This window comes from Microplitis demolitor, chromosome 5, assembly GCF_026212275.2.
Source record: "Microplitis demolitor isolate Queensland-Clemson2020A chromosome 5, iyMicDemo2.1a, whole genome shotgun sequence".
Lineage (NCBI taxonomy): Eukaryota > Metazoa > Arthropoda > Insecta > Hymenoptera > Braconidae > Microplitis > Microplitis demolitor.
Window position 1 is genome coordinate 11,871,196 of NC_068549.1, and position 25,257 is coordinate 11,896,452.

The following is a 25,257-nucleotide window of genomic DNA, read 5'->3' on the forward strand; positions in this document are numbered from 1 at the left end:
ATTCTTTAATTTCACTTAATAGCAGAGTCATACAAATAGTATAATTTTAAACTGTTAAATTCTCGTCTGAAAGAAAAAAAAATCTAAGTATAATAAATTTTTTGGAGAATGTTAAAATTTAAAAATATATTCCTTTAAAGAATTTTATCTCTATTTTCTTCCGGAAAAATAAAGGAATTTTATTTTTAATTATACAGAGGAAATCGCGTTAAATTTTATCGTTTTATTATTACAAAAGATCGGTCATAAGAAAAGAAATTTTCGGAGAAAAAATCGATGTTTTCATTTTTATATATTTATTTTTATTATTCTATTATAAACTCGTAGGGTGTAGAAATTTTTATAGCATCCTTCTTTCCTCTTAAGAATAGAGTTAAGTTATAATAATAAGAATGCATACATTTATTTGAAACTTTGATACTTTTGTTATCACCGGAAATAATTTCTTGAGTTATTTAAATATTACTTTAATATATATAAATAAAAAAAAAATAAATAGAATATCTCTAAATTTTTGATCCGTATGAACCTAGACAAAGTATTGTTTTATGGTGTTTTTGCTCCACTACAGATTCATTAAATCTATTTCCTAAAAAAAATGAGGAATCCATTATATTCCATCATAGGAACATAGTGGAAGTAAAAACTCTATAAAAGAAACACAAAGAAAAAATATTACTTTCAAAGTTTCAACCCAATTGTTAGATTTACATTTATATATTTTATTATTTTATTGTGCATGTGATTGAGGCTGATCATAAAATTATTTTACTAATATTTAGTTATATACATATATATGCCCATACTTCCCCAAAAAGCAATATAAGGATCAATAAAAGTTTTAAGAAAAGAAACTTTTCGGAAAAAAAAAAAAACAAAGGGATCTGATTTTGCAGTAAGATAGCTATTGACCGTTAAATATCGGGGAATTTGTTTGCATTCAGCTATTACATAAACTAGTTCGTCGAAGGATAATAATACGAATTTTAAGTAGAAAAAGTAATGTAGCCCTTTTAAATATTTTAGAAATTATTTTGAAAATTTAATTAAAATATAAGGAGGTTTGTTTCCTTTTTCTCGGTTTATTATAATAATAGATAAAACGCAAAATAAGAAAAAAAATTTATTCATATATGATATATATCTATATTTAAGCATTTGAATAATTATTCAAAAGTTATTGCAGTCTTATCGCAGGAAGTATCTTATTACGATGACTCAAGATTCTGAAAAAAAAATATTATTTAAACAAAACCCGTAATATAATATAATAATAAAATAAAAGAGAAAAATAATAATATAGATTAAATAACTATAAATTATTTTCATATATATATCATCTTACGCGCGTCAGCAATTTAATAAACAAAATAAATTATCTTAGGTTTATGTCTACTCGGCAGTTGGAGCCGTGTGAACATTTTCGGTTACTGTAGCTAAGTATTGAAATTCAATATTTAAACTTTTAGTTTAATGAGAAATAGGAACAAAGAATTATTTGTATAGTCAGCGTAACGTATTTATTTTCGTGGGAGTATTTGGAAAAAAAAAAAAAAAAAAAAAATAAGCAATAATAATAAAATAAATCTAGTTACAAAACTTTCACTTTTATATTTTGGATATTTTCGGTTCTTAGAAATATTTATTTTAGAAAATAAAATATATTTTATTTTATTAGTTTGAAACTTGAAGAGCATATTTAAAACACATTTGTGCAGCTAGAATAGGATAGCCAGCATAGGCTCGATTTTATGACCTCCGGTGCTTGAGTGTACGAAGGACACGTTGAGTTTTCATACCGTACAGCCAAATATTACGATCCTAGCTTAAAAGAAAACACGTGTTTCACGGAGGACAATACGGAGCGTTAAATCTTAAAATTTCTTTTTCAAATAATTTAAAGTTGGACCTTCGACATACTATATGTGAACGATTTTATGTTTTTATTATAGGACATTTCGTTTTAAATAAATAAATAAATAAATAAAAGGAAAAGTAAAAGAAAAAAAAAAATTTTATACTTCATACAATAAAAGAATTAAAATAAACTCAAGCTGTAAAATACAACATAAAATTATAAAAACATAAATAAATTCTATTTTTATTTTTCGTACTATTCGAAGAAAAAAAAAAGAAACCCTAATAAAAGGAAGTTTTTAGATTATGACAATACACTTGAAATAGAATTTATTTCACAAAATTTAATTTTTGCAAAAGTTTTCTTTTGAGAAATAGTTTACGCAAGTAAATAAAATAATATAATAATCTATCTATACTTGTCCTTTTGAAAATAAGCATATTGCTCTACGGCTATACAACGTTTGGGGTTCATGACGTCAAAATTGTCCTTTTACCGACCCGGGTACCTATGGTCATAAAATCCAGGACAAATTGCTTTATCTTTCTTTTAAAAGAAAACGTATATTTTAAATTCATGCTTAATATTATTTTAAAATTGAACAAAATAGTTATTAAAAATTAGAAGAAAATATTATTTTCATTTCGAGTCAAACATCTAAAGAAGATAAAATTTTTCCAATTCGACAAAATATTTTTATAACATTTAGTTGATTATTTACTTTAAATATATGAATTTCAATATCTAATTAGCTGAAGTACACAGGAAAAAGGAAAAAAAAAAAATTTATTAATAGGCAAATATTAAGTATATGTATAGTTGTAACTACGCATCAAAATATCACTTCCGAGTTATTAACTCTTTTCTCTAATTGAGAACAAAAGTGATTGTTTTGTTGAATCTAAGCATTTAAAGGGGTTATTAAGAATAGAGAAATAATTTAGGTTTAGTTTAACGATAAATAAATATGTCCGAGGCAGAGATTAATCGTTTAAGAGCGGAGGTAGAGCGTCAGAGGCGCAAACTCGAACGCCAAAGGCAAGAACTGGAGGCCGCCGCCACTGCGAATAATACCTTGAATAATACACTTAATAACGCGAACCTTACCGTTAACGTAGACCCTATCGATCGTTTTTACACCCCTGCAAAAGATTTTGCTGCTACGGTTCCTATTTTCTCAGGAGATGGTGAGGTAGCATATGAAAAATTTGATCGAGCGGTCACACAACAACTTCATCTATTGCCCAAAAATAATCAGGAACTATACGTGGGTCACCTGTTAAATAGAATAACAGGGCGAGCAAGACGTTATGTAGAATCAAAAAACTTGACTACTGTAAACCAGGTTTTGGAACTTCTCAGGAAAGAATTTAGGCCTCTTAATCCTATCAGATATTTAAGGAGAAAACTAGCGCGATGCCAACGGGAGCGTGAGGAATCTATTGAGGAGTTTTATTATCGTTTAAAGGATATCCTATCGAGCTTAGATGCGATCAAAAATAAAGAACCAAACGGACCCGCAGCTTATATTGCAGCTTGCGTGGACGCTAAAGACATTCTCTATGAGAATCTGCCGAAACATTTAAAACTTGCTTTTGTCAATCAGTTTAAAGACGAAGGAACCACATTAACCACTCTGTTTGAGGAGATTAAGGAGACACTCAAACTTACTGGCGATCACGCTAATATTTCGAATAGAACGCGGAGATATGATGGTGAAAACCCTCGCCCTGATGCTTGGGAAGCTTCTAAATTATCTCGGGAGTATGACGATTACAGAAACCAATTTAGAAATCGTCGGGAATATAATAATGTTTCCACCCCCATTTACGGGGCCAGTCCTAGTAAGGAGGCTGAATCGTTTGCTTATTCTCCTAGCTCCGATCAAAAAATCAATCATTTGAAAAATGAGCCGTCAACGTCTAATTTCAGTAATTTAGAAGACCCAATGTCAAGGACAGAGGGATACCGCATCGCGAAGCGCGTGCAATTTCAAGAGAAGGTACCGACCCAGGGGCCGGATAACAAGAATAAAGAATTAGAATTTTACCGAGAGAAATACGAAGAACTGTTGCAACAAATGGAAACATTAAAAAGCCGTAATTTAAACTCCGATGGTGCTCGACGCATGGGGGGGATGTCGGGCAACCAAACTACCCCACCCCCTCAGAGACGGAACATGCAAAGCCCAACACGTGCTGGGGATCTGCAGGAAAAATTAAATGCAAAACCTTTTCCAGAGCAATAGGAAATGGCCCAGTGGTCATTTTAAATAATAAGGACTATTTCAATAGGCCTGTATCTGTGTTACTCGATACAGGGTCTTCGCATAACTTCATTAACTTATTCACATTGCAAGAAGAGGTAGAAGTTCAAGAAATATCAAAGTCTGTAAATGGAATTACTCCAGAGTCTGTTCCCATAATCGGTATAACAACATTCAACATTTGGGATCTAGATATTGACTTCTATGTAACAGCAGTTCCTATCAACCAATATGACGCGGTCATCGGTAATGATTTCTTTAATAATAATAAGGCTATTATCTCATTCTTTACCAACACTATGGTTCTAGGAAACAGGCCTATACGCCCTATACCTATTGTATACAATACACAAAACCATAAGGTTATATTGAACCTCGATTCGGGCCCAGTTATTAAGACAGCATGCAGCGAATTACATGAAAACCAACAAAGATTTCTAATTGATACAGGTGGAGACGTTAGCCTAATAAAACTAAAAGCTCTCAAACCCCACCTATTAATAGATACTAGTAGAATATTAGAATTAAGTGGAATAGGTACTAGAATTGTAGAAACTTTAGGAGTAGTTTTGTTAAAAATTTTCGAATCCGAGTATCTCTCGGAAGAATTTGAATTTCATATTGTAAGAGACGATTTTCCTATCGCCGGTATAGGAATCATTGGTAATGACATTTTAAAGAAAGAAAAAGCAGAATTATCATATACTAAACGATCACTGACCTTAATAGATATACCAACACGGAATATACCTTTAGTTAACAGTGGTAGGGAACAGTGGTTTTCGTTACCGCCTAGAACCAGTATCTGCTACTCAGTTGCCGTTCAAGGGAAGTCCTTAGAGGAGGGGTATCTACCTCCAGTCCAGCCTTTTCCTGGAGTCATCCTAGGGAATGCCGCGGTTAAGGTAAAGAATGATAGAGCTATTGTAATGATAACCAACTTTAACGAGTGCAGAGCTGAATTTGAAATGCAACCAATTCCTATCGAAGAATATGAGGTAAACCCACATTATATACCAGGGAAAAGCGATAGCGAATCTCAGGATGAATTGTTTAACTCTCATCTGGAAACTTCAGATCGCATTGAAGAAATCTTGAAAAGAATCCCTACTAACAATTTAACGTCGGAACAAAAAAAGCATATTCGAGAACTAGTTCGGGATTTCCATGATAGATTTTTCCTTTCGGGCGATGAGTTAGGCCTATCAAAAACTACATTCTGCAGAATTCCACTGACTGACGATAAGCCGGTAAAAATAAAACAGTTTCGGTTACCCAAAGAACATCAAGATGAAGCAAAACGTCAAGTAAGAGAATTAATTGAAACTAACGTTATCCAGAGATCCAGATCTCCATATAACGCTCCATTATGGATCGTTCCTAAGAAAGCGGATGCGCAGGGACGCAAACGGTGGAGAATGGTTATAGATTTCCGAGCTCTTAATAAAAAGACGGTCGGTGATTCGTATCACCAAGTTCCCATGGCTCCGGAAGATCGAGAAAAAACAGCATTTTCTACACCTGAGGGACACTACGAATTTGTTAGAATGCCCTTTGGTCTTAGCGTAGCACCGCCAACTTTTCAACGAATGGTGGATGACGAAACAGAAGATATGAGAAATGCCGGGGAATTGGAGAATTTGATAGATGACTTTCTGATACCCGCTAAAAACCTGATAGAACACAACAACAGATTAAGAAAATTTTTACAAAAACTCCGGGAAGCAAATTTAACATTACAACCTGAAAAATGTAAGTTTTTCTGTAAAGAAGTGACCTTTCTTGGGCACATTATTAGTCCTCAAGGGATCAAGCCTGATCCAGCCAAGGTTTCAGCTTTAAAGGCCGCTTCCCAGCCCACTAATCAGACTCAAATGAGAAAATTTTTAGGGTTAGCTAATTATTTGCGTAGATTCATCGCTAACTTCGCGGAAAGAACTAAACCATTAACTGAACTTACAAAGAAAAATAAAATTTTTCAATGGTCTAGCGAAGCACAAACAGCTTTTGACGATATAAAAGATGCGATCTGCGAACAAACCTTGTTGCTTCATCCCGATCCAGACAAAAAATTTGTCTTGATAGTTGATGCTTCAGAGGTAGGATTAGGATGTATCTTAGGTCAAGAATTTGAAATAGAATCAGAGTCTAACAATACTGAAAGAATCGTGCAATTTCTACCCATTGCATATGGGTCGCGTACATTGATAGATGCGGAAACCAGATATACTAAACAAGAACGGGAATGTTTGGCACTTGTATTTGCTATTAAACAGTTTAGACCTTATTTACACTCTCGTGAATTTACGGTGCAGACAAATGAAGGTTGCATCTCATGGCTAAAAGATGGAGTCCATCTAACTGATAGACAAGTAAAATGGAAATCTCTGTTGAACGGGTATAGGTTTAAGGTTGTCCTTAAACGGAAGGTAGGCGATCAACTAGCCGATGCATTATCAAATAATCCTCCAACTCGTTCGATGGAACCTTCTCCCACAACTCAAGTCAGCATGTGTCCGATTGACAACCCTCAGAATGTACCAATTAAAAGGGGGCCAGGTAGGCCCAGAAAAACGGATAAACCTAATCCTCCGAGAAAGGCGAACCCCATTTTTCTGGCGCCTAGGGACACTATAGCTTCCAGATTACGACAAAGAGTGACCGAGTCGAGATCAACCGATCATCTCTATAAAAGACCTAATTTAAAGAATTAGAAACTTCTGAGCTTTCATCAGCAGATGAAAACATCAGCAAGTCTAATCCACAATTATCACAGGTAACCTCGCCACCCAGAGCATTTCCCAAGGAAATACCCTCCGTGGTAGAAATAGAGCCGAATTTTACCGAAACTGATGGAACTGAACCTGAAAATCCTCGGTTATCTGAGGACACTAGCTAGCAGCCAGTGGATAAAAATTCGAGTCCCAAAACAGTCGAACCGGGTAGTTTACAAGACAGTTTCTGCAAATTTGATGAAATCATGCGAAGAAGAGAAGAACAGGAACAAGCTGCAGTGCAGTTACGAGAAGAACAAGAGCAACAAGAAGCTGTAGCCCGAGAAAATTTCGTGAAAGAAATTAGAAGATCTTTTCGCCACTTTGACCGTACCCTACAGGGCACGGGAGATGAAGATTTTGAAGAAGAACATGGAGAGGAAGCCGCTTCTGATGCAGACAACGAAGAAGTTGATGCGTCGGATGAAGGTGCGGAGGAATCCGAAATTGAGTCTATTGATGAAGATATAGATGAAAGCCGCAGACAAGTAACTATGCCCTCTTTCGGTGAGGTAACACCTTCTATCAACCGGCAACTCATGTCATCCTTCGACGGAATGTACTGGGATGCAGGGGCCTATAAATTGTTAAAAACTCCAGTGGGAGAAAATATCTGTTTTTCACCGCGATCTCCATTAAATTTTGATTTAGATGTAACTTCAGAAAACCCCGCGGGAAGATCCAATGAGAATCGGAAATCAATTTCACCAAAACGAAATACACCAAACAAAATCGAAAATCCGATAATAAATGAAAGCCAGAATTTTGATACAGCAGTTTCCCTGAAACCAAATCCGAGTTATATAGTACCCAAAGCAGTTATAGCTCAACAGACAACCAAAGCTTTTGAAACAGAACCAGAATTATCAGAAGTAGATAGAAATCCGGTTGGTCCTGAACTGGAAAATACAATCAGTTCTGGATCAGTAGGGGAACCTCTTTTAAAAATCTCTCATAGTCGAGACGGCCTCACGTATGTTAAGGATAATATAGCTCACTTTCTTTCAGCTGATTGTAAATTCACTCAGCCAGTACCTAAGTTACTGCAAGCATTAAATTACATCTCTGAAGCAGAATTTAAGATAAATAAACCTAAAGTAGGACAGGTGTTTGTAACACAGTATGGAAAAAGTCGAGTTTTTACAGTATTCTTTAAACCCCATCATTTTGACAAGACCACTCCAGAAATGATATCGGACGCCCTGTATAGATTAAGAGGCGCTCTAGAAAAATACAAAATATTAACTCTAAGAATAGCCGAAAACGGAGACGAAATCGGGGAGGGAATAGAACCTTATTTGACTGAAATATTCAAATTCTGCCCTCTAAATCTCACACTTACTAAAGGTAAAATCATATGCCCGACAGAAGACCAAAAATTACCAATAATTAACGAATATCACTCCAGTTTAATCGGAGGCCATAAGGGCGTAGTAAAAACATTTTGGAGAATTCGCGAACGTTACTATTGGCCTGGAATGAAAGAAGACATACATAAATTCATACAGAACTGTGACGTTTGCCAGCGTGAGAAATTATCCCGAATAAAGACTAGACAACCTATGATAATAACAGACACACCGTTTGAACCTTTTGAAAAGATTTCAATTGATACAGTTGGGCCATTCGAACTCACTCCAGACCGTAACAGACATATCCTTACGATACAAGACAATTTTTCAAAATTTTGTGCTGCGGTCGCGATACCAGACATACGGACTGAAACCATAGCCGAAGCTCTAGTTAACAATTTTATCAGTCTATATGGCTGCCCAAAGATAATCTTATCCGATAACGGTACCTCTTTTACAAGTAAACTTTTGAGTAAATTAGCACGAATTTTACGAATCAAACGAATAACAACATCCGCATACCATCCGCAGTCTAATGGAGCATTAGAAAGATCTCATCATGCCTTAGTTGAATATCTAAAGGTATTCATAGAATCATTCTCAGATTGGGACAAATATTTAGCTATGGCGATGTTTAATTATAATACTACTGTACATTCTGCAACTAATTTTACACCGTTCGAATTAATATTCGGCAAGAATGCCCGTTCTCCAACTTCATTCCCGGATTATTCACAGATAGAAACCTATCCTGAGTCAATTGGTAACTTATTGGCCCGACTAAACGAAGCCCGAGCTATAGCTCGAATTGATCTAATAGACTCTAAGAAACACTCAAAAGACAGATACGATAAAACTTTACACGAGGTAGATTTTTCACCTGGTAAATTTGTGTATACAATAAAAGAACCGAGAAAAGGGAAACTAGATAGTTACTATCATGGTCCTTACGAGATAATTAAAATCTTAGAAAACGGAACTGTAATTCTAGAAACAAACGAGGGACACAGATTTTCGAAACACCCGTCAAAATTAAAACTAGCGTTTTCAGTCCACGAATTAACAAAGAAACTCTAAAATCTCGCCCTTCATAAAGGAAAATCTTTTGTTACAGATGTTAGTTATTCAAATCTTATTTTCGGCAATAATTTTCGGCATATGGAACCTTGCAAATTCAGACAAATTCTATGAAGTCCAGTACTTCGAACAGAAATCTGGAATCTATTATGAGAGATTCAACAATATTCATATCATAAGGGAAAAATGGACCATGCTAATCACCATCGACGTAGGGAAACTCCTGATAGATCCAACAGAAGAACAGATTGAACATGAGTCCACGTTTCGAGATTGTTTCTTGGAGAAATATTTCTCTCGGGACCTATGTTCTAGAGCACTTCAAAAACCGGCAATAGAATATATCAATAATGAGAGTGTTCACTTAATGGCACAGCTCAGAGAAGTTATAGATAGAACCCCTGTAAGTGAACGCAGAAATTCGCGAAACATATGGTTGGGAATTGTAGGGACAGTAGCTAGAAAATTATTTGGAATATTAGATCAGGAAAATGATGAAAGTTATAGACAAGAAATTAATAAGTTGTACCGCAATGAAGCACGAATTATCCACTTAGTTAATAATTCCACACATATATTAAGAACAGAAATTGACTCCCTTGTTACACAACTCAAAAATAATGTTGAAGATATCAATACACTTGCCAAAAGTATCAAAGATATAGCTCAATCCCAGAATGAGCATATTAATATCATAGACCAGGAATTAGAAACAGCATTTATGCAACTAAAGTTTATAGGCAGACTCTGCATCGCAACAACTTGCTAAAAGCTGCTATTACCGCGATAGAAGAAGCAAAAAGGGGAATTCTAAATTCCGAGTTAGTTTCTCCCGAACAAATGAAAGAGGTTATGAGGGAAATAGAAAGTAAATTCCCGAATTTAAACCCTCCTCAACCGTTAGATCATGTTGACCTCCAAACATTAACCAAAATAGCCCGAATCTCTGCTGCAAAATCAGACAACCTTATTATAGTTACAGTTGAGATACCCTTAATGGATAAGTATTTGTGGCAAAGCTACAAACTAAGACCTTATAGAATACCCTACCTTGTAGGGGAATCACTTGCAAGCTTATCCATAGAACCAACATCAGACTATATCATTACTCAATCCCGCTTTAACAATTTCTATTCAGCTTCGCAGGAATATATAGACCAATGTCTGCCCGCAGGTGAGGAATTGGCATGCTTTCCGGATATACCCTTAGAATCAATTCCCGAGTCTAATGAATGCGGAATAGATCTATTCAAGGCTAAAGTCCCGAACGATATGAACGCATGCAATATAATTTTGCTTCAGCAAAACACCACCCAATGGGTCGTGTTAGCTACCGAAAATGCCTGGTTATTCTCCACATTTCAGCCGGAAAAACTAAAAATTAGTTGTGAGGGTGAACTACCGGATACTATAAAACTGGATGGCATCGGGCTGTTGAAGTTTCCCCCTAATTGTAGAGCCGAGAACCATCGAATCACTCTATTAAGTCTAGGCGAGTATAACGCCGGGTTGTCCGGATTAAATCCCGAAAAAGGTCTTCATAACACCACGGAATTTTTAAAATTTGATCAATCTATCAAGGATAACAATCTTTATAATCTTTGGGCTTCTCCCTTGAGACTCTCAAAATCTTTAATGGGGAATAGTCTAAGTTTTATACAGGCACGAGTCAAGGAGCTCAATTTCAAAAGTCAAAAAGATAAGAACTCTCAGGTCCTTTTATATGTCAGTATAAGTTTAGCGTCAGTTACAATCATAGCAATAGCTACCGTCGCGGGGCTCAAACTCAAATCTCGATTAAGGATGATCAAGGTTAAATTTATACAGGAAAAGACAATTGAGGAGAATGTCTCATCCGTTCAGGAAATTCACCAATCAACTAAAACCGTGATCTCTATGTTAGCGGAGGAGGCCAACGACAATTTGATTAATACACCAAGCGTTAGCATGCCATCTTCTAGCCCAAGGGACGTGTGTCTGCAAGCCGAATCGGGTTTTTAAAGCAGGATTCCGACACACACAAAAAAAAAAAAAAAAAAAAAAAAAAAAAATTTTTACATAAAAGAAGGTTCTTTAAGGAGTAGCGTCTCCATTTTCCTTTGAGGAAAAAAAATAGAAATTTTAGGTTTAATTTTTATAAGCTAGGAAATAGTTCTAGTATTGATAGGTTAGCAAATAAGCGGAGCATCGACTCCATTCCCTTAAAAGGGAGATTCCCTATAATTTTAATTTTAATTTATAGAGTACCCAATAACCATGTCCAAACGCTTCAACCCTTGGGCCATGACGGAAGCCAAAGTACAGTTAGAGAAGTACAAATACAGAGCCCAGGAGGAAACTGCCAAACGCAGAAAGGAGTTAGACTCGAAACTAAACAGCACCCGGGTCTACCCGATTGACCCTCGGGACGGCGATTTTGAATTCTACCACGATATCACCATCCGTGACCGTACACCGAGACCCATGCCCGAAATAAGTGACGAGGATGGCCAACCCATATTGGAGCTACTAATCTACGGATTGCCCAGAACCACAACAAAGAAAAAGCTGATGGGGGTCCTGCAGCTTAAATCGGAGGAGATGAAAAAGTTGACTATTTTCCCTGGAAAAAACAATTTAGCGGTAGGACGCATCCAGCTCTATTCACTTTTGACGGCGCTAAACCTGCAAACTCAGTCCCGGGACAATAAGTTTATCATCGGTAGAAATAAGCTGAGGATTGTTCCATTTAAAAGGTTGGGAGGTAGAATTCCATCAGCTAGCAAGACTTCCGAATCTACCGAACTCCACAAATACCTGGACCCAGATAGCTGGTTTGAAGTTTTCAAATATCTTGAATTCGCGGATATCTGCGTTTTGTCGGTGGGTTTTCCGGGAATGTCTTCAATAATTCAGCAAGTAATGAGAACGTTTGAGGTGAACGAATCTAATATCAACAGGATACTTAACGTTACCGGGGCAAGGAGCACAGATGAGTTGCTATCTGGGATCTTCGAAACCAGGCGGCTAAACATTCGAATGTTCGAAATAAATGCGTCGGAAAACCACTTAGTATCCCCAGGAGTGATTTCTTCGTTCATCCATTACCGAATACCCGATTGCTTAATCTCATTGGATATATCGGGGGCTATCATCTCCAGTGGATTAGTGAAGGAACTGCACAGATTAAAAGTATTAAAGACTCTGGCTATCGGAAGATCTCAAGGGCCATTGGAAACAGAGCTGAGCATCATATTGAAGGAGCTTCCTGAATTGACTGAGCTACAGGTTAGTAATAACAACTTCTTCACTGGATCTGTGCTGAAGGAGGCCGGAGGCAACTTACAGCATCTAAAACTAAAGGGTTGCTATCTTTTGAACCTTGAACATCTGATCAAGTTCTTCACGGGCAACCAGCTACTCCACACACTGGCCATTCAAGATTGCGACCGGTCTCGGCAACGATATCTGGAGAACATCGATATGCTTCCGTTTATCAACTCGATCGGGAGTATGAAGATCAGGGCACTCAAATTCGGCTGGGGAAATTACCAGGACGATAAATGGTGGCAATACTCTGACAGGATTACCACTAATAATGAGCTGAAAACCCTCGAGGTATCATTGGGGAACAACCGAAACAGCATAGTCCATAATCTTGTGTCAATGGCAACCAATCTGGAGCATCTGACTATTTATGCTTCAAAACTAGATCCAATCAACATCCCAGACCACGAGGGTGTAAACCTCGCAACACTTAGCATCATCAATCCTCGTAAACGACCGGGTAGCTTCTACAGAACTCTGAGAACAAACATCAATACACTGGTAGTGTCAGGCGTTCACTTCTCCTATTATACAATCCACGAGATCCTGGATGCTAACCACAGCATCGAGACTATCGACCTGAGTGGAATCAAATATTTCACTCACTTACCAGCATTGTCGAACCTGATAAAGAAAGAAGATGAGGCCAGTTTGCGAGTGGTCACAGTCCTCATACCATCAAGAGGAAACCTGGGTGAAATTCGAGGCAACACCCAGAGATGCAACAAGCCATATCGGATCCTGGTGAAGATAGTAGAATAGTTAATAGGATTAGGAACCAGTATTTAGTATAATAGAAATTAAATAGTTAAAGGTAACATTTTAGAATTCTTTAAGGAGTATCAGCTCCATTTTCCATCAAGGAAACTAAAAGAAATTCTTAGATTACCCTAGATAAGTAAATATTGTTATATCATAAGAAGATAGTTACCTTATTAAAAATTTTATAAGACAATGCCTTTAAGGAGTATCATCTCCATTTTCCGTTAAGGAAACCTAGAGGTATATTAGGATAGTCCAAGTAGTTTTACAAACATTGTTATAAGAAAATATTTTTACTTGATAGACATACATATACATATAAAAAGAAAAGAAAAAAAAAAAAAAAAAAAGGGGGAAAAATTAAACAGGACCCCCTTTTTCCTTTACACATGCCTTCCCTAAGTAGGAGGAGTTTGGGTCTCTGTTATCCTTGGAGGGTGACGAGAGGTTCAAACCTCTCCATGTTAAAAGGGGGGAGGGGATCTTGAAAAAAAAAAAAAAAAAAAAAAAAAAAAATTTAACACAAAAGAGAAAGTCTCCTTTAAAAAAAAAGCATAGTCTTTATTTTCGATTAAAGAAAAATAAAGGGACTACATAAAAACAAAAAAAAAATAATATATAATGAATAGGCACATATTTTGCTAGAATAAGTACATTAATCTACCAATTATAGGAATCAGCAGTATATTATGTTTCCCACTAGAGCAATTATATTAATCTTTTTGTCATTTTTATAAATATGTCTAATTACAGAATTGGAGCTATCACTACGAACAGTGGTTGTAAACCCTAGGAACCCGAAAAGGAACAGGTATCGAATCCAACCAACGAAAAGGTATTAGCAGGGAAACCTTTGTTTCTAGTGATAGGCCCATACTTTATAATTAGTAATCTCTATACATGTTATAGTTAGGATAAGATATTTAGCTATAGACTAGAATTATAAGCTCGCAACCAATAACTCAATGACTCTTACCTAATCATTTATTATTGTAAAGAAGCTTTGTGGTCTACCGTGGGGAGCTGAGTCAATTCCTTTTTATTTACCGCATCCATTTCCATCTGTGAACCGGACGTTTCACTTCCCCTCACTCTCAATAGGATGCCACTCTATCTGGTCCTAAGCGGGCACAAACCTGGAATATACAGCTCCTGGGAGGATTGCCGCAAGCAAATTATCTCCTATCCAAATCCAGTTTTTAAACAAATTTCGTCCATAAAAGAATCCCATAAGTATTTACGATATTGGCAAACGATCCTCTATCCGCTAAATCACCACTTCGGAAGAAATGCTGAGGGTCGGATCATCATCTTCACGGATGGATCGTGTTTTCGTAACGGATCCACAGAATCAGCAACAGGATTAGGTATTTATTTTGGACCAAACCACCCTCAGAATGTGTCTCTTCCGTGCTTTAACCGAAAAACCAACAACGGGGCAGAGCTGGAAGCTATTCTGCAGGCTTTAAAAATTATAAGAAAATTTGACTTAACGAAAATAGATCTTTTCACGGATTCGGAATACTTATGCAACGGCCTTAATATCTGGTACGAAAATTGGAAGGAACGAGATTGGATTACCTCAACAGGAAAGCCAGTTTCGTATAAAGAGGAGCTTAAATATATCAAAACTCAAATGAAGGCCCGAGACATCAAGATCTACCACGTTCCAGGTCACGAAGGAATCTATGGTAATGAGCAAGCCGACCAATTGGCCAAGGATGGAGCTAAATTATACGAACTATTCAGGACAGAATCCAAGGCAGAGTTCAACATCAGTCAACCAGATACAAGCTCCGAGAAATAGATTTATTTCTGAGCTTGGGGGGGGGGGGGATGTTATGTCCGACTTCGCAGACTTTCTTACAGTCATTCATATTGAACTCTCCATAGGAATACAAGTCCATTTTCTCATGAGAGAAACAAGGATGGGTTCAATCGAGTGTGACAAAACCTATTTTACCAGATTTCTTTCTTTCGGTCTCCCATTCTCTTATTCTTCGGTCCCCACTTACTGTCAGCTAAGATTGCTCTAATGCGCACAATTAGCATTGACTTAAATTAAGTTCCGTCAACCGGACATCCCACAAGATGCAACTCACTTAAAATTTCCCCTTCCCCAAACTCGGACCCCCATGGTTGTGGTGTTCAAAATTTTCAAGTTGAAAATCACTCTACCGAGCACCGGTTTGCATTGCGGTTTGTAGCTGAGTTAGCCCTCAGCAAAGAGTCAATTACTAGGTACAGCGGTATCCTCAAATCTCTCATATAAAAAAAAAAAAAAAAATAAAACCGATCAAGTCGCTTTTATAATTCAATTAAATTCATAAAATAAATCATTAAAAATCGCATCGCGAAAGAAAATCATAACAGGAAAAAAAAAATATATCAAGGTATACATTTATACAGTCATATATATATATATATATATATATATATATATATATATATATATATATATATATATAAAAAAATAATAATAATAATAAAAGTGTTATTGGTTGTGAGTGATAAGTTAGGTGGTAACTAAAAATTTGTGAACATTCTTTTATTTATAAAACTTCAATTTATATCAAAGATAATAAGCAGTGTAAACTTTGTGTAAAAATTTTGAGTGTTATTAACTAATGATTAAACGAATAAAGATATTCCCATAAAGAGTATCATCTCTATTTTCTATAAAGAAAAATAAAGGAATCTTTATTATCAACTTTAATTTGAATTTAAAAATAAAGAAAAGACATAAGTGACAATAACATTGGACGTATTATTCGTAGCATAAGCTAAATAATAAGTAATCACCTCATCCCTTATTCGGAGACTGCAGTCATCGAGAGTTAGCAGCCTATCCACGGATCTACATCGCTAGTAATATCTCCAGGTAAGGACAAAACATATACATACATATATTTACTCATCAGTGCAAAGGTAAGACCGTTTCAACTGACCGCCTTTCTTTCTCCAACTTTGATAATTTTCCAATCAGTCTCAAATATTTTAAGAGGAAATAAGGACGCAGTTAATTTCCAATCGTAGGTATTGAGTATTAAAAATTTGTATATCCATCTACCGTCGGTATAACTCTGGTTTAGTTAAAATAGAGAAATAAAAGAAAGTCCGCATCGAAACGTATCCCAAAATTAAATAAATTAAGGCTTGAACTAGACATTTGAGCCGAAAATTGCATTGGTTAGTCCGAACGCCTAATCCACGCAACCAAAATAATTAATAAATAATAGTCGGACATAACACTTGCTAGTAAATATTACTAGTGAGAATGGCGATTGATAATTATTACACCAGTAATTCTCAAACGCAGCTTTTATAATAGTTCTTATCAACTACGGGTAACCGCGGAAACAGTCGAGTGGAGCGAGCGACTACTTTGGAAGCATAAGCTCCGTCGTTGAGTCCTCGCTGATACAAATTTTTTTTTTTCTTTCAAACTTTTAACTTTTTTTTTTTAATGTTTAAATAAGAGTTCATGTATCAGTACCAGACCATTCCATGCATTTATATTTCTATATTTGTGAATATAGATATACAAATGCATTGAGTGATCCGGTACTGGTACTGCATGCATTTGTATATCTATATACACAAGTATAGATAGATACAAATGCATGAAGTGGTCCGGAACTGATACATTTAAACTCTTTTTGCGGCTAAACTATTGAAGATACGAAAGTGCACCAAGAGACCTTTTTTATAGAGATTTTTATGTTCTAAAAAAATGGTCTCCTATCATTTTTTTGTATCTTCAATAAATAAGCCAAAATTTGGAAAAAAAGCCATTTTTATGTTTTTCTTCAGTTTTAAGCTCTCTTTGCGGCTAGGAGATACGAAAGATTACTTATGACACAACTTTCCACATCACCCCGGAGGTACTGTGTCCTGGCATGCGTTTCTACTTTTTTTACACGGCGGGATCCCCTTGTAGGCCTAAACCATAGTTCAATTATAGCTAAAGGCTTTATATTTACTTTACTAATAGAAGAGAGCTGATGGCTCGCAAAATTCATCAAGTATTTTTTATTTTCACCCTCATAAACGTAAGTTGAAGTTTTACAGCGTTGATCCATATGTGTATGTATACACTCCTCAATTGAATTCTTTATCTCTATCATATTTGCTTGATTGTGCAGTTCATCATTTGAAAGTTCATTTTTTATTTTCATTGTATTTCTTACTTTACGTTTCCTTGTCATTAGTACTGTTTAAAATTTCCCCTCTCAAAATTGATCAAGATAAATAAATATATTTCTATTCTTTCTATCTGAAGTGAGCGGGGCTATCAATAAGTATTGTTATCAATAAGTAAGACAGAAGTCGTAACATTCATCATACCTTCTGTCTTTGTCACTCTTACGGTATCGCTGATGACAGAGTCTCGGTCAGCGCCGGCCGATTGACAGCGCCGCGACAATCGATTGTTATTGTCTCTGTCTTACTTATTGAGTCATTGGGGACTGCGCGGCTAAACTTTTTTTGTCAAGCAGTTTTATTTAATGCAATACCAAAATTATTTTTATGATAATTTTTAGTTGTTAAATGCATTCTAACTCAAATGCTCTTATAATCTTCACAAAAGCAATTTTTAATGATGACGAAGTTTCTTAAAGTCAATCGCGTCTCTTTAAACTTTAAATGCCCAAAGGAGTTACGCGCGTGCGTTTTTCGCGCCTCGGATCTCGGTTATAAACAAATGCTGCTTCGTTTGTTCGTCAACGGACGCTGTTTCCGCAAACGATCAGTTTTACGTATAAATTTACACGGTGTGCATCAGCTATTGGGATTACTGCGTTCCTGAAATAAAATTTAAAGGTATTTAACTAAGTATTTATATATTTTTATTTTCATAATTATTATTAACATTAAGGACAGTGTGTGTTTTTTAATGAATAAATAGTTAGATTATTTAAATTATTGATAGTTAAATTCACGTCCGACTTTCTTAGTATCGCGAACGCGTTGGTTAGAGTTTATATAGATTTAATTGGTCATCGTACTATTGCTACTGTTTCTGTTTTTTTTTTTTTTTTTTAATTAAATATGGATTTATCAGAGCCTTCTGCTAAAAAATCCAAAAAATCTCGAGTCAAGACTTTCCAGCAGCAATGGTTCGATGATTTTCCAGAGTGGACACAATGGGTGAAAGAATGTCCGTCAGATCCCACGAAATTCTTTTGTGTTGCGTGCGATATTTATTTAACTTGCGGTACGTCAGAAATTGACAGGCATTTAAAAACAGAAAAACATATCCAGCTCACGCGTACCCATCATCTTAGAAAAGGTATTGTTCACTCTAATGTAGGCATTTTAGGAAATTTAACTCTTTCACCAGTTAGCTCTCTCCCAGTTAGCTCTCCCCCAGTTAGCTCTCCCCCAGTTAGCTCTTCTCCAGTTAGCTCTTTCCCAGTTAGCTCTCTCCTAGTTAGCACTCCCCCAGTGAGCTCTCCACCAGCGGCCAGTTCCCTGCCATCTTCTTCTGGACTCAATTTTAATGATCGAGTCAAAGCTGCCGAAATTAGATTTGCAACTTTTGTTGCTCAACATAATATATCTTTTTCTACTGCTTCGGACATGTTGAAATTATTTCAAATGATTGGTAAGGAATCTGCTATTTTTCAAAAAATGGCCATGGGTAAAACTAAAACTAACAAAGTAATTAATAACGTTGTTAGTGTCCGTGAGTCAAAAAGGGTTGATGAGGTTGTAAAAAACACCAAATTTTCTGTTTTTGTTGACGAGACTACTGACTTTACTAATGAAAAATGGATGACTTTGATGGTTCGCTACGTTGATCCACAAACTTTACTCGTTAACACCGAGTTGTTGAAATTAATCCACATCGATGCTATTAACGGTAGTGCCGACCGATTGGTTCAAGTTCATCAGTGCGATAGCTGAAAAGGAGGTTCCTCTGCATCAAATCATTAGTCTTGCCTGTAACAATGCTTCGGTCATGGTTGGTCGAAATAATTCTTTCTAAGTTCATTTGAGTAAGAAAATCCCTAACCTTTTAACTCTCCCCTGCATTTGCCATTCTTTAGCACTTGTCGCTAAAGATGCCAGTACTGCCATACCCTCGGAAATTCATTCTTTCGTCGCGGATATTTCTTCTTTTATTAATAATAGCCCAAAACGAAGCGCAATTTTCTCCCAATTTCAGGATTTTTATGATGAACATCCTTCTAAAGTTACTCGATTTGCTGCTACACGATGGTTGTCTCGTCAAATAGCGACTACTGGGATTTTAGACAATTGGCAGGCGATAAGATGTTTTTTAATTGACCAATCTTCAGAAAAAAGTGCAGCTGCTGATATCTTAATAGAAACTATGAAGGATCCCTCGACGAAAGCGTATTTACTTTTCTTGCAATGGGCACTCGAACCTTTTAATAAGATCAATGCCCATTTCCAAGGAAATGATACGCTAGTCGATCAACTGCAACCTTTTTCGAAAAGATTGTTCACTGAAACTCTGCAAAAGTTCATAAAATCTGCCTTATTGGAGCCTGAAATCTTTGACAATGGAGTTCACGAAATAAACTTTGGATTAATCACAAATCAACTTGATTTGTCTAAAGTCGACGTCGGACCAAATTGTGAAGATTTCTTACGGCTTCAATTAAGATCAGGCGATCCTAAATCTGAATCAATTGTTCACCAGGTGCGTGTCAATTGTTTAAATTTCTATGTAATAGCTGCTGAAAACATCCGCAAGAGATTACCGTTTGAAGATAGTTTTTTATCCTGTCGTACTGTTTGTTATATTTTGTTGATGTGAATTTAAAAAAGCAATGGAGCAAATTGACATTCGACGAAATGTGGATGAAAATTTCCACTTTCACTTGCTCAAATAGTAATGTACAATTTCCAACTTTGCGCTTACATTCAGGTCTCATCAGATCACTCCCCCATTCAAATGCTGCAGCTGAAAGGGCGTTTTCGTTAATACCTGAAATTAAGACGAAAAAAAGAAACGGCCTTACTGCTGAAACGCCGAATTCACTTTGTGTGATTAGATCTCTCGCTAAATCAGGAAAATTAAATCCCTTAGAAATGACGATAGATAAGAACTATGTAGATATGATGAATTCTTCAGATTTGTACCCTAACGAAGTCAAGGCCCCCCCCCCCCCAGGAATGTGAATCTTCATGCGTAAGACAGTAGTGATGATTGGCGAATGATTGAAGATTGAATATGTATTTAATTGGGTCCTCTATGAATGTTGAGTATTCATGTATTTAAAACTAATCTCCATATGTTATTTTCAGTCAATAAAAAGCCCTGGTTTTTTGCTAGTCATTGCTGTGATTTAAAGTTTAAGCTAGTCATAGCTGTGATTCAAAGTTTAATTGAGTATTTAAGATAGTATAAGAATTCGATCAATAAGCTCTGCTTTTCTAAGTCAATTGTAATTTTAGTGCAATATTTTTATACAGTATTTACAAATATATAGAAGCTACAGCTCTTAGCTTTGCTTCTGACTCGTCAATCGTGTTAAAATTTAGTGTAATGGGCTAATAATTTATTTAATATCACGTAGAAGTTAGTCTTCCGCTATTCTACCTCATAATATATTTAATATAGAGCCTTAAGTTTTACTTCTTTTTAGTTCATACTTGTTAATGTTAGAGCCTTCAGCTCTACGTTCTATTAGTAAAGTAAATATACAGCCTTTAGCTATAATTGAACTATGGTTTAGGCCTACAAGGGGATCCCGCCATGTAAAAAAAGTGGAAACGCACCACAGGACACAGTACCTCCGGGGTGATGTGGAAAGCTGTGTCGTAAGTAATCTTTCGTATCTCCTAGCCGCAAAGAGAGCTTGAAACTGAAAAAAAAAAAAAAAACATAAATATGGCTTTTTTCCAAATTTTGGCTTATTTATTGAAGATACGAAAAAATGATAAGAGATCATTTTTTTAAAGCATAAAAATCTCTATAAAAAAGGTCTCCTGGTACACTTTCGTATCTTCAATAGTTTAGCCGCAAAAAGAGTTTAAATGTATTAGTACCGGACCACTTCATGCATTTGTATCTATCTATACTTGTGTACATAGATATACAAATGCATGGAGTACCAGTACCGGATCACTCAATGCATTTGTATATCTATATTCACAAATATAGAAATATAAATGCATGGAATGGTCTGGTACTGATACATGAACTCTTATTTAAACATTAAAAAAAAAAAGTTAAAAATTTGAAAGAAAAAAAAAAAATTGTATCAGCAAGGACTCGACGACGGAGCTTATGATTCCAAAGTAGTCGCTCGCTCCACTTGACTGTTTCCGCGGTTACCCGTAGTTGATAAGAACTATAATAAAAGCTGCGTTTGAGAATTACCGGTGTAATAATTATCAATCGTCATTCTCGCTAGTAATATTTACTAGCAAGAATCATAATATTTATAATTTATTGTTTTATAAAAATTTAATCGTGAAAACAAAAAAAAAATTTTTTTTAAATAAAAATCGAATTGAATGCTATTATTTTAAGACATTTTTCTTTAAAAAAAACTGAAATGTAAAATTTGATAAATTAAAAGAAAATAGATTCCATCGTTGTACCATTATTAGCATATTTGGAAAAGTTGTAGAATAGGTGACAGTTTGCCGTGAAAAATAAAGAGGAAAATCGATCAGTACGTGCTTTATTTGAAAATCAACAGTTTTTACGGAAAAGTTTAAATTTCAATAGAAGCGTGGTTCGAATAAATTTTTCGATATTCTTTACTCATAAGATGTCTAAAAATGAGAATTTTTTGTCACTTTGAAATTTTTTTTTAAACCACTGTTCGCGAAGTTACAGGCATTCAAAAGAAAAATCTACATGTTTCGAAATTCGATACTTCGAAAATGGTTGAAGGAACAAATTTAAAAAAAATCATGAAGTCCTCTTTCAACCTATATGAAAAGTTAAAAAAGTTACAAAAAAATTTGAGGTGCAAAAGCTGAGTGGTGTTCGATTTGACGTGGAACGCCCCCTATATTTTTCTCAATTTATCTATAAAATATCTGTATAATAATAGTAATAATAATAATTATGATAATAATAATAATAATAGTAATAGTAATAGTAATAGTAATAGTAATAGTAATAGTAATAATAATAATAATAATAATAATAATAATAATAATAATAATAATAATAATAATAATAATAATAATAATAATAATAATAATAATAATAATAATAATAATAATAATAATAATAATAATAATAATAATAATAATAATAATAATAATAATAATAATAATAATAATAATAATAATAATAATAATAATAATAATAATAATAATAATAATAATAATAATAATAATAATAATAATAATAATAATAATAATAATAATAATAATAATAATAATAATAATAATAATAATAATAATAATAATAATAATAATAATAATAATAATAATAATAATAATAATAATAATAATAATAATAATAATAATAATAATAATAATAATAATAATAATAATAATAATAATAATAATAATAATAATAATAATAATAATAATAATAATAATAATAATAATAATAATAATAATAATAATAATAATAATAATAATAATAATAATAATAATAATAATAATAATAATAATAATAATAATAATAATAATAATAATAATAATAATAATAATAATAATAATAATAATAATAATAATAATAATAATAATAATAATAATAATAATAATAATAATAATAATAATAATAATAATAATAATAATAATAATAATAATAATAATAATAATAATAATAATAATAATAATAATAATAATAATAATAATAATAATAATAATAATAATAATAATAATAATAATAATAATAATAATAATAATAATAATAATAATAATAATAATAATAATAATAATAATAATAATAATAATAATAATAATAATAATAATAATAATAATAATAATAATAATAATAATAATAATAATAATAATAATAATAATAATAATAATAATAATAATAATAATAATAATAATAATAATAATAATAATAATAATAATAATAATAATAATAATAATAATAATAATAATAATAATAATAATAATAATAATAATAATAATAATAATAATAATAATAATAATAATAATAATAATAATAATAATAATAATAATAATAATAATAATAATAATAATAATAATAATAATAATAATTTATAAGGTGACTCTAATTTACGACCAGACTTTTTTATTTTTTGTGTTATAGGAATGACGGCTATACTGGTCTACTTAATTGACAATTATTAATTTAGAATCAAATTCAATTCGCGTATGAGTTATTACAAGTGGATTATTTTCTAATGCGCACTGCAATACCATACTATAATTGAGAGGATTCTAATTATCAAAGATGTTAATATTATAAAAACGGTTTCGCCCCGAATATACTTGCTGGGCTCATCAGTAAAGTTGATGCAAGTATATTCTACTTTAGACCGTTGAAAAGATGTTAAAAAATTTTGACTGTGAATTCTTAAGATGATGATGGTGCTACAAGTATTCCAAGCTTGCATTCATCCTTTAGAAGAATTCTGTTTAATTTTTATAGCCTTGTATAATTTATAAGGTGACTCTAATTTACGACCAGACTTTTTTATTTTTTGTGTTATAGGAATGACGGCTATACTGGTCTACTTAATTGACAATTATTAATTTAGAATCAAATTCAATTCGCGTATGAGTTATTACAAGTGGATTATTTTCTAATGCGCACTGCAATACCATACTATAATTGAGAGGATTCTAATTATCAAAGATGTTAATATTATAAAAACGGTTTCGCCCCGAATATACTTGCTGGGCTCATCAGTAAAGTTGATGCAAGTATATTCTACTTTAGACCGTTGAAAAGATGTTAAAAAATTTTGACTGTGAATTCTTAAGATGATGATGGTGCTACAAGTATTCCAAGCTTGCATTCATCCTTTAGAAGAATTCTGTTTAATTTTTATAGCCTTGTATAATTTATAAGGTGACTCTAATTTACGACCAGACTTTTTTATTTTTTGTGTTATAGGAATGACGGCTATACTGGTCTACTTAATTGACAATTATTAATTTAGAATCAAATTCAATTCGCGTATGAGTTATTACAAATGGATTATTTTCTAATGCGCACTGCAATTCGGGCTATCTATATTTTTCTCAATTTATCTATAAATTGTCTTATTGAGAAGGTTTGCATGTTTTAGGTTTCCACTATATTAAATTGGTGTTAATACCGTACGATGGACGGTGTGGCTCAATAAGTTATAGATAAAATTGAACGGAATATAGTATAGTGCCGGATAGCTCAACTGGTAGAGCACTCGGCGCGATACCGACATGGTCTGGGTTCGATTCCCAGTTCGGGCTATCTATATTTTTCTCAATTTATCTATAAATTGTCTTATTGAGAAGGTTTGCATGTTTTAGGTTTCCACTATATTAAATCCACTATATATATCTATAACACAAAAAATAAAAAAGTCTGGTCGTAAATTAGAGTCACCTTATAAATTATACAAGGCTATAAAAATTAAACAGAATTCTTCTAAAGGATGAATGCAAGCTTGGAATACTTGTAGCACCATCATCATCTTAAGAATTCACAGTCAAAATTTTTTAACATCTTTTCAACGGTCTAAAGTAGAATATACTTGCATCAACTTTACTGATGAGCCCAGCAAGTATATTCGGGGCGAAACCGTTTTTATAATATTAACATCTTTGATAATTAGAATCCTCTCAATTATAGTATGGTATTGCATTATAGTATGGTATTGCAGTGCGCATTAGAAAATAATCCACTTGTAATAACTCATACGCGAATTGAATTTGATTCTAAATTAATAATTG

General features: G+C 33.7%; 1 protein-coding gene across 1 annotated transcript; it reads left to right on the forward strand.

Annotated features, from left to right (window-relative positions):
* The first annotated feature begins 14,497 nt into the window (after positions 1–14,497).
* Positions 14,498–15,202, forward strand: LOC128667818 (ribonuclease H1-like). The gene has a single exon (XM_053739523.1). It carries the CDS (start codon positions 14,498–14,500, stop codon positions 15,200–15,202), a length of 705 nt encoding a protein of 234 aa, XP_053595498.1.
* Positions 15,203–25,257: the final 10,055 nt, after the last annotated feature.

Coding starts and splice junctions, on each gene's coding strand:
- LOC128667818 (XM_053739523.1), top strand. CDS start 14,498: ATGCCACTCTATCTGGTCCTAAGCGGGCACAAACCTGGAATATACAGC.